Source organism: Raphanus sativus, chromosome 3 (genome assembly GCF_000801105.2).
Source record: "Raphanus sativus cultivar WK10039 chromosome 3, ASM80110v3, whole genome shotgun sequence".
NCBI classification, from domain to species: domain Eukaryota; kingdom Viridiplantae; phylum Streptophyta; class Magnoliopsida; order Brassicales; family Brassicaceae; genus Raphanus; species Raphanus sativus.
Window position 1 is genome coordinate 21,956,432 of NC_079513.1, and position 10,373 is coordinate 21,966,804.

The 10,373-nt window shown below is 35.3% G+C and overlaps 2 protein-coding genes across 2 annotated transcripts; one reads left to right on the forward strand and one right to left on the reverse strand.

Moving 5' to 3' along the window:
* The first annotated feature begins 767 nt into the window (after positions 1-767).
* On the forward strand, positions 768-3,769 carry LOC108844634 (FH protein interacting protein FIP2). The gene is made up of 12 exons (XM_018617918.2): positions 768-906; positions 1,056-1,159; positions 1,397-1,506; positions 1,607-1,741; positions 1,837-1,983; positions 2,305-2,388; positions 2,543-2,589; positions 2,678-2,751; positions 2,851-2,909; positions 3,025-3,084; positions 3,222-3,302; positions 3,415-3,769. The coding sequence occupies exons 2-12, from the start codon at positions 1,114-1,116 to the stop codon at positions 3,466-3,468; spliced, it is 897 nt and encodes a 298-aa protein (XP_018473420.1). The 5' UTR covers positions 768-906; positions 1,056-1,113; the 3' UTR covers positions 3,469-3,769.
* Positions 3,770-4,161: 392 nt separating this feature from the next.
* Positions 4,162-6,455, reverse strand: LOC108847142 (transcription factor MYB120). Its single transcript, XM_018620330.2, has 3 exons — positions 6,016-6,455; positions 4,624-5,746; positions 4,162-4,557 (listed from the first exon to the last, which is right to left on the reverse strand). Exons 1-3 carry the CDS (start codon positions 6,343-6,345, stop codon positions 4,304-4,306), a joined length of 1,707 nt encoding a protein of 568 aa, XP_018475832.2. The 5' UTR covers positions 6,346-6,455; the 3' UTR covers positions 4,162-4,303.
* Between the last annotated feature and the right edge of the window lie 3,918 nt (positions 6,456-10,373).

The following is a 10,373-nucleotide window of genomic DNA, read 5'->3' on the forward strand; positions in this document are numbered from 1 at the left end:
CAGCCTCCACATTTGAACAAGAAAATTCAGACCAATGAGTGAGAAGCTCATCAAACTTTTTTTGTATCTTTGCAACGGATGAGCTGATAAGATTGCTATCTATTTATCAATGTTCGAAATAAGGTGAAGTGGAGGATAACAATATAGTCCGTGTCATCATCGAGACGATGTACGAATAGTCAGATTCCGAAGTGTATCTAGCCATTTTAGATGATGTTAGCGCGCGCAAAGAAACCCTTCACGGTCCACATAGCTCCAAATAAACCCCCAAACCGTGTAAGTATACACATACATATAAAATAGTAGATTTCTATTTTCCTAAAAATATCTTGATAAATGTTATTTTACATAACACTTTGATCGATATATTCATAAAAAATGTTGTTAAAAAAGTATATTCATCAAAATGTAAATAATTGTGTGAAGTGCGAACTACATAAATTAAGTGTAGTTTTAATGAGAATCGTAGTGTAATTAACAAGAATAAGTACACTAAAACAGTTTAGTCTCCTAAGAAACGTGCCTTGATCACGTCATGATCGTGTATATGCTACGTAATACAAATGAACTGATCTTGTATGTTGTTTGACATATAGCGCAAAAATTATATATGTTGATAAAAAAAAGGCAAAAGTTATATATAATGTTATAATAAAATTGGGCTTAATTTTGTGATTGTTATAATAAAATTGGGCTTAATTTTGTGATAATGGGCTTTCAAATCGTATCCATTAAAATCCATATGCTTTGTTTCCTTAGTCGGAAAAGCATCAAAAAGTGGGAAACAAAGTGTTTTGACTTTTAGCTTCGTGAAATCAAATCCCATTGCTAAGTTTCAATAAGAGATTTACAATCCGAGATTCTGATTAGGCATCATCATCATCATCATCATCTACTCCTCAACAGGTTAACTTGTTCGATTTTACTCAATTCTTCAGACCAATAGTGATTTCATTTCTAAAACCTACATTCTACTCTCGATCTCAAATTCCCTTAATTTTTTTTCTTATTAAATTTCACGAAAGAGTAAGATTAGTTAGTTTTTATCTTTGCAGGTGGAGAAAGAGAGACCCAACCAAACTTGTGTAAAGATATCGACTTTATCCCCCACTAATGGACACCACTTCTGATTTGTCTTCCATGGTCCGACTCAACATTGGTAACTAAACTCTTTTTTTTTTTTTTGTCTGGAAGATGGATTTTTTTTTTCTCTGAGTAATTGCATGTTGTATGACAAAATTATTAAACTTGAGATTGTGTAAGCTCAGTTAAGTTTTAGCAAATTTTCTATATATTTTATTTTTAAGGTTTCATTTACCTCTTTAGCTTTAGTTGTAAAATCTCAAATGTAGAATTTATGAAATGTTGTTGTTGGTGTTTGTTGATTTGTTTGCAGGTGGGAAGAAGTTCTGTACTACCATTGATACTTTGACTAACCGTGAGCCTGACTCTATGCTCGCTGCCATGTTTAGCGGCCGTCATGCTATGTCCCACCAACCCAACTCGGTATTATTCTTTCTTTTTTGCATTCTCTCTTTACTCTTTAATTTTCAATATCCATAGGCTTCTAATGAGTTGTAGTAGTTTATTTTTTTAACCGCTGCAGGGATATGTGTTCATAGACAGAGACGGGAAGCACTTCCGACATATCTTAAACTGGCTCCGTGATGGCATTCCTCCTACTCTCTCTGATCCTGATTCTTCTCAACTTTTGCTCGAAGCTGACTACTATCAGCTTCTTGTAAGCTTTAACTTTTTTTCTTTTATCTTACTGTTTAAATCATAACTGAAGTCATTTTGCTTAAACACTAGCCTTCTCTTTGCTGGCTGTTTCAGGGGCTGAAAGAAATATTAAAGGCTTCAAGGAGAGAAACTGGTGAAGTAGAAGCTGAACTGACGCGTGTTGATATCATCAAATGTATTCAATCTGAAAGAGTCAGGTTTCGTGGAGTTAATCTTTCTGGACTTGATCTTTCTAAGCTGGTAAAATATTTTCTTTATCCCTCAGAAGATACGTCTACTTGTATTTGACTTTAACTCACCTCAGTTCTGATCCCCCAATCCATTTGTTTCAGTGATAATTTGTCAACTGATTCTTGTATTGTTGTTTTAACCTGGAACTAAAGTGAATCTGCGGTTGCATATCTAAGATCATATTTTTCTTTTTAATACTATCAATTGGGATCAACACATCTGCTGTCCTTTTTGGTGTGTCAACAAGCATGCTATCCTCTTAATCAGTGTCTGAAAGCAACTTGTATTCAATATTTACAGTATGCATCTTTGTCTTTTTGAACAATGCAGGACCTGTCCCTTGTGGATTTCAGCTATGCCTGTCTCAGGAATGTCTTTTTCTCTCGTACAAATCTTCAGTTAGCCAAATTTCGTGTAAGTTCGCTGGTACCAACTCTGTTTCTGCTGCTTGGGGGGGGGGGGGGGAATGTTATTATTTATCATATCATTTCATGGCAGTTTCCTTGAAGATCTTCTGTTTTAATCATATCTCTGCTGAATTGCTACTAAAATGCTAAATTTCAAACAGGATGCTGATGCAGAGGGCTCCATCTTTCACAATGCTATCTTGCGCGAGTAAGGAATTTGTCAGACCCTTAGATCACTTATAATTTAGACAACACTTGCTGAAAGATTTAATTTGTTATCCTTCCTATAAAAAAAGGTGTGAGTTTACTAGCGCAAATCTTAGAGGAGCGTTGTTAGCTGGTGCAAGTCTTCAGAGTGCTAATTTACAAGGTGCATTATATCAAAGCTTCATTTTGCTTGTTGATCATCTTTCAAACTATTATTAGAGGATATTATAAATTTGATTAAAAACGGTTTTCTCAACTGTAGATGCCTGCTTAGTGGACTGTAGCTTCTGTGGTGCAGATCTCCGCTCTGCACACTTGCAGGTGCCTTTGAGTGATCTTTCCTAGAAACTTAGCTTAGGCTTTTCACCATGGTTAGAAGTTTTCAATTGCTTATGTCAATCAGATAAATGGTTGATTATCTTTTCTTGCCTATCAGAATGCTGACCTTACTAATGCCAACTTAGAAGGAGCAAATCTAGAAGGTGCCAATTTAAAAGTAAGCAAATTCTTTTGTTGCACAATTCCACGTCATATATTCAGTTTCTGCTAACTATTTGGATGAGTTGTGCATGATGAGACCATCTAAGTAGTGATAGTACGGTTTTTAACACATAATATTTATATCTGGTATAGGGTGCAAAGTTGAGTAATGCCAACCTCAAAGGAGCGAACCTTCAACGAGCTTACTTGAGGCATGTGAATCTGCGAGAAGCGGTAGGTCTAATCGAAAAACATACATGCGCAGATTGTTTTTTATTTATTTATCGTTCTCCATTTCTTTAAGTTTCTAAGTAGAGCTAATCATTGAAACATGTATATGTAACAGCACCTGGAAGGGGCAAACCTAGGTGGTGCTAATATGACCGGTGCTATCCGATAATAAACCTCCCCTTTTGTTCAGCAGACTTGCAAGCCTCCGCTTATATTTATTGTCACTGCTGCTTCTGGCAAATGGTTTGAGTTGTAAACATAAAAGTGACCTTAAAGCTTCTTTGTTGAATTATTTTTTTATATTTTCTTTGCTGATAAATGTTTTCTTTCTCTAATTGTGTTGCTTGTAAATGATGTCTAGTGTTACCCTAAGAAAGTTATAAGGGAATGTATGGAATGGACCAATTAGTATAGCTAACAAAACTAATTAACTAATCAAATTTATAAAAGGGTATGTATATTTTTATTCCCTCTGCACAACACTTGAGAGAAAAGTAACTAAAGATCGATCATGAGGTCTTGAGTCGAGCACAACATCCGGAAACAGTTTATTGTCTCCAAAGAAACATGTCTTGGTCGCATTGTTGGAGATGCATCTCCCGCCTTCTACTCAAGAATGTCTTTTCAGTTAATTTAAGCTGCTGCCACAGTGAAGGAGGAACCTTCAAGGTCGAGGTCAACAACGTCGAGGTGAGGATTGGATGTTGCAACAAGGTAAACGATAACTCTTGTCAGGTCGGGGAAAAGGGGTCATACTCTTAATTTATTGGTCGGCCACTAAATTACGAGAAAATATTAACTCTTTTCTATAGTAGAAGAATATTATGAAGAAAAATACATGAACGTATCCATAATCACAAAAATTAAGGGATGTAACATCATTAAAATAGTAAATAGATGATTTGCAACAAATACATGTAAAAATATATAATGATATACAAATAAAATCAATATTTTTTCTTGATCTTGGTCCGTATTTTCCTTTCAAACTTTTTCTACCTGACTCAATCCAAGTCGTCCCATGAGAAGTTGTTGTTATTATTATTGTTGTTGTTGTGTTGGTCGTTTGCTGCAGCTGTGGAATCAGCCGGGTATAGTGAAGCGAACTGGTGAACATCAAGAACTAGATTGTCATCAGTGACAGCAGACGATTGTCCATTAGAGATCTCTCCACTATCACTTCCCCAGTCAAGAAGCTTAGCTATGTCATCTTGCATTGTGTTCATCTCAAGAGACTCCACTTCCTTTGATTTCAAATCTGCATTTCAATGTATCCAAAGAAAATTAGAGTTCAGATTTCTTGACTTTTGCGGTTTTAGTTTACCTTGTAAAGAACATATATTTTCAGAGGAATCATATTGTCCAAAAGTGACTGAGAAGAAGTCATTGTCATTGTTGTTGTTGTCGTTGTTGTTGTCGTTGTGGTGATTGTTTAGAGGAGAAGATGTAAGTTGTCTCCGTTTAGGAGGTCGGCATCCGCCTCCGCCTCCACCGTCTAGAGCCTCAGCCTCTTCCATGACATCCTCTAAGAGGCTGCAGCTTGTACTTCGTCTGTGAAGACCGGTACTGTTCTGTTTCTCATTGTATGTGAAGTTGTTGACATTACTAAAGTCGCATATCTGAGGGGTTTGGCTTGAAGGGAGTTCTTGTTTCATGGAGTAAACCGGGTTGGTATGAAAGGAGGTGGAAGAAGAATTAGGAGTGTAATGGGAGTGAAGAAAGCTTGGGGAAGAAGTTGTTGTAGGATATGAAGAAGATGAAGGGTTTAATGAGAACGAAGAGTAGTTATTGTTAGTGTTATGGTAAGTAGCGTTTGGAGCAGCAGAGGAAGAGTAAGGTAATGTTAGAAAGGAAGTGTAAGAGTCTCTTGAAACAGGTGAAAATGGTGCGGTTGAAACGCGGTTGGTGTAGTTAAGAGAAGTGTTAGAGTTGTAGCGTCTGGCAAGGAACGAGGAAGGCGGTTGGAGGAGAGGTGTAGGTCTAGGGAAAGTAAAGTTAGTGTTATTGTTATTGTTGTTGAAAAGAGGAAGAGTCGGGTATTGGCTGTTGAGAGGGGAAGATAAAGGAGATGATAGTGGCTGTGGAGGCGGCCTTGAAGAGAGTTGAGAAGGCGTTTGCGGTGTGGTTGGAGTGTGAGGGCTTAGAGGATGGATGAAATTAGCGGTTGATGCGTTTGTGGTATGAAAAGTGAAAGATGATGAAGGATTTGCGTTTGCTGGTGTTGGAGATGGAAGAGGAGAAGATGATGGTGTGTTTGGCTGTGATGAGTGTGGATGGAAATACATTTGTTGATGTTGATGTTGCTGCTGATGATGATGTTGTGGATGTGGATGGAGCTGATGATTAGGGATGACATCTGGTGGATAAAGAGGAAGTCCTTGGCGTTGAAGACGTTTCAACCTTGTGTTCCAATAGTTCTTGATCTCATTATCTGTTCTTCCAGGTAACTATTTAATACACAAAAAATGCATAAAGTTCAAAAAGTAAAATGTTTTAAAGAAAGCTTGGTTCAAAATATAAAATGCTTTGATATAAATTATTTGTTTGATAATTTATTGAAAATTAATTGATCAATTACATTTTACCGTATTATTTATGATCGGTTAAATCACTTTAAATTTATATTATTAATAATATTTTTAAATTTTTAACCAAAACATCATATACTATGAAATAAATGAAGCAATTTATAATAGGAAATATTAGTTGGTTTTACCTGAGCGGCCATGCGAGCCCATTTGTTGCCAAGCTGAGCATGAAGCTGGATAATGAGACGTTCTTCGTCATCGGTGAAAGAGCCTTTTTTGAGATTAGGCCGGAGGTGATTGGCCCAACGAAGACGGCAGCTTTTGCCGCAGCGAGCAAGGCATGTGTGTTTCTGAAGGGCGTTCCAATTTCCTTCACCGTTCTCTCTAACGTAGGCCGCAAGTATCTCATCTTCTGCCGCTGTCCATGGCCCTTTCTTCAATGCAACTCTTCCTCCTCCATCTGATATGTGATTGGTAGATCCACCATCATTCCCTGTTCCTACTCCGTACAGGATCATAGGTTTCACTCTGTGTTCCGTCCCTCCGCCACCGCTGCTTTTGTAAGGGATTTGAGAAAGGTGAGACCAACAGAGTGATCTTCACCCCCCAGACTTGGCCTTGGCGAAATATTTTCTGATCCTCTTTTATTTACTGTTTTCATCTGTTAGAAATGATGACAGAGAGGGATAAGCAACAAGAGAAGAGAAGAGGTAACTTTGGTGATTTACGGTGTAAGTTACAACTGAAAAAAACAAGAAATAAAAAAGATTTATAAATAACATTGAGGAGAGAGATTGAAACTGACAGTGTTTGTTGTTCTGGACACAACACAAGTCAATTTAGACAACTCACAATATTGGTTGTTCCTTTGACTTATGTGTTTCTATTTTAAGCAAATGGCATTGGAAAAGTTGACCAACATTATCAGATTCTAACCTCTAGATATTATAGATTCCGTTTCTTTTTTTGGTAAAAAAGATTCCGTTTTAATTCTTTCTGCAATTAATCCATTTCGAAAGCTTTCGTTATTTCTAAGTTCTAAGTTCTAAGTTCAAAGAACATTTTGAAATATATTAACTGCAGTGTGTGTTTGAAATCTACTAATAAATCATTAGACGATCAACATTAGTTTTTTTTTTTTGAAAGTTAACTCTCAACATTAGTTTTAACTAATATTTAGAGATGTAAGACCAAATCAGGCTATTGCGAATACATGAACACTAGAAGATTGTTTTTGCAGGAAAATCAAGCGAATAGAAAATATTAGGAGTCAAGTTATACATGCCAAAAAAAAGTTATACATGCATTTTATACATAAGTAGGGATAGAGGAGCGGAAATACATACATAATATATATATATATGTTATATATATATATATATATATATATGTTAACACACAGTTACAACTAATGAAAATGTTTTCATCTTATTTCAACTTTTTATATAGTATTAGAGTCATGTTCACAGTATTACTTTTTTGAAATACTAAAACTTTCAAATGTTTGTTTGTTATTATTGTTGTTATTCCGTCCAGTGTCAGAAAACAAAGTACAGCTCCTATCGACATCAATGCTCGTCCTGCTGCTATGCACCCCTTGAGCCTTGAATCTTCACTACTTGCGGGCTGTGACGATGACTCGATGAGGCATCTGGTAGAGCATTGTTGTTGTGTTTTTCTCTAGCTTTTTCATCGAACTTTCTCATCCACTGTGCTTGTTCGCCGTGGCTTTGACTATGTTATCTCATGGGTTGTTGTATTGTGAATTATGTACAAATGCTCGTTTCATTAATTAGCAAAATCAGAGTATATGTCCACCAATCCACCAAGGAACATCTCCATCTGGTTCTTGTAATGTTTAGAATATGTAGGATTCATGCATGCAGCATGTTCCTCATCACGACACTGTATCTGATTTCCTAAAGAGGAATATCTTACTTTGGGCTTGAAAATATCTACCGGAGAAGCACTTCGATATTAATGCTGGCTCTTAGATTTTAGGTTTCTTACTTGATTAGCAACAAGTAGACCCTAACTCGAGCTTGAAATTGACTAAACAGAATTCGTATCCACGTATCCAAACATTAATATAACCTTTACAATCAGAAAGTTTTTCATATTTTAGTATCATGTCCAGATATATCACTTAACAATTCGAGCAAGAAGAAAAACTGACTAGATCAGTCAGAGAAGTTGTACGCCAATTGGTATGAGATGGCGTCATCACAATCCCACGTCTTATGGCTAATCTATATCCCAATTCCCAAAGCACCACCGTATATAATGGAGTACTCAATTTATTTATAATGTATTTCGATCCGTTAATTAATAGCATGTTAATTCAATGGCGTATTAATTAGTGCCGGTGTCTGCAAAATTAATCACTGTTGGATACTAAGATTACAGGTAGGCAGTGCGTGTTTTTACATATTTGTATGTTACGTGTACATGCACGGACGTAACATGTGTAATATGTATATTGTATTTGTTGCACAGACTAGACAATAATTGGGAGTACTCTACGTTAATTAATAGTTTATCTAGATAATGCCACCGCCACAAACGTGCAACGTTCTATAATACTACTAGTATTACAAGTAAGTTTAGGTTAGAGTGTCCAATTCTGTTTTACAGTACCAATAGAAATTAGTGTTTTTGAACTTTCTGATCAATATAACTACAAACAAACTTTGATCAAATAATTAAATCAATATATTAATTCAAAAATCTGTAATTATTTGCGGATCTTCTTAAATAGTGTTATATATACACTTTGACAGATATACCGTATACGGACATCAAACTGCAATACAAATTTGTGAAACTTTTCTTTTTAGTAATAAGAGTTGGTTCTTGGACCTTAATCTATTCCTATGCTTAAAACCAGTCTTGCTAATACTAGAAACAAGGTGCAACTTACACCGTGTAAGAGCATCCGCAACCATATTCTTTATTTTGGAGTCCTTAAAAAAAATATTATAAAACTATATGAGACCCCCGATTTTTAGGTTTTGTGCAAGTTGGTGCTTTTAATTTCCTGCGTTAAGGATTTCATTAGGTGGAATCTGTTAACTATTCGCGAATCCCAGTGACACGTGAATATTTGCGATTGGTTAGGTGTTCTTTTTTAATTCGAAAAAAAATAATTAAAAAAATAAAATAAAAACATTTTTAAGGATTTTAATGGGGATACACAGTTGCGGATGCTCTAAGAGCATTTCTAATGTAAAATTCCATTTTTTTTTTAAAATGGAGTAAAAGTGAATATGAAGCAAAAATGCTCTAACCCTACTTCATTCTCCATTCCATATTGGAGTCATGAACAAAAAAAATTACTCCATTTATGAAATAAACTTCAAAATAGAGTGAGATATGGAGTTGAGTTAAAGTTTTTGTTACTTCATATTCACTTTTACTCCAATATAATACTTCATTTTTCTTTCAAAATAGAATAAAAGTAAAAAATGAAATAAAATATTTCAACCCTACTCCATTATGGAATGATGAACAAACAAAAATTAGATTACTCAATTTATGTAGTAAACACTATTATAGAGTGAGAACTATTGGAATATATTTTATTCCATATTCACTTTTACTCTATTTTAGAGGAAAATGGAGTGTGATTGGAGATGCAACTAAAAAATTCTTTTTAAGGGAGCTTGAATTCAAAACACAGCAGGTTAGCCCTTGCCTATGTACAGTGGTAACTTGTGTAACTTAACCACCGGATATGATTTCGTTGCAATTGCTTATATAACGATTTGATACTATTAACCAAAATCACGCGGAAAAAACTCATAATGAGCTGTTTGAAGGTGCTAATAAACCCCCAAAAGGCGTTAGATATTCAAAACGTGATGAATTGTCGTGTATCTTTAGCTATACTCTCGTCTAGTGCGTACACGAGTTAATTAAACAGTACTAGAAAGTTAGAAACTATAATCAGCTCTAATAGTAAATTCATCTAGCTAGCTGGATATTATCAGTTTTAGTGGAAGTATTAGAAAAATGATTCGGGTCAAGTCCTGTAAAACTTTGGGAGATGAAACATAATGTTACAAGTCAAACAAAATACTTCGTGTCAATCAGTGTATTAATATATTGTTGATTATGTGTACTGTGTATTTACCGAAAAATTTTAAAATACAATTCATGAAAAGATGACTAATTTCTCGTTAATGTCATCTTTATTCATATATGTGCATGGTCTAATGGTCATTATTGTCGCAATCTCTGTTGTTTTTCTAGTGTTGAATGCAATCAAATTAATTCAGGCAATTTCTATACGGTCTTTTTTCTCGCAGTCTCAGTTGTTTTTATTTATGTGGATGCAATCAATTAATTCAAACATTGCAATATATTTATGGTCTTTCTCGCAGTGTCTGCGACTCTGCATGCAGAGTGGGGATAGCTTAGTTGACACGGTGACAAAACTAACAGTGACCACTATCGACTTCTTCTATTGTTAGATCTCCAATTGGTCGCTTTAAAATTGTAAGTGTCAGATACGTTTCACATGTTTCTATTGTTATTACGGAATTTT

Bases quoted from the DNA above. Each gene is read 5' to 3' on its own strand.
- LOC108844634 (XM_018617918.2), top strand. From the start codon at position 1,114: ATGGACACCACTTCTGATTTGTCTTCCATGGTCCGACTCAACATTG. The intron at 2,590-2,677 runs GTAAGGAATTTG...CTATAAAAAAAG, and splicing joins CACAATGCTATCTTGCGCGA to GTGTGAGTTTACTAGCGCAA. The intron at 3,085-3,221 runs GTAAGCAAATTC...TATCTGGTATAG, and splicing joins TAGAAGGTGCCAATTTAAAA to GGTGCAAAGTTGAGTAATGC.
- LOC108847142 (XM_018620330.2), bottom strand. From the start codon at position 6,345: ATGATCCTGTACGGAGTAGGAACAGGGAATGATGGTGGATCTACCAAT. The intron at 5,747-6,015 runs GTAAAACCAACT...TGTATTAAATAG, and splicing joins GGGCTCGCATGGCCGCTCAG to TTACCTGGAAGAACAGATAA. The intron at 4,558-4,623 runs GTAAACTAAAAC...ATTGAAATGCAG, and splicing joins AAATATATGTTCTTTACAAG to ATTTGAAATCAAAGGAAGTG.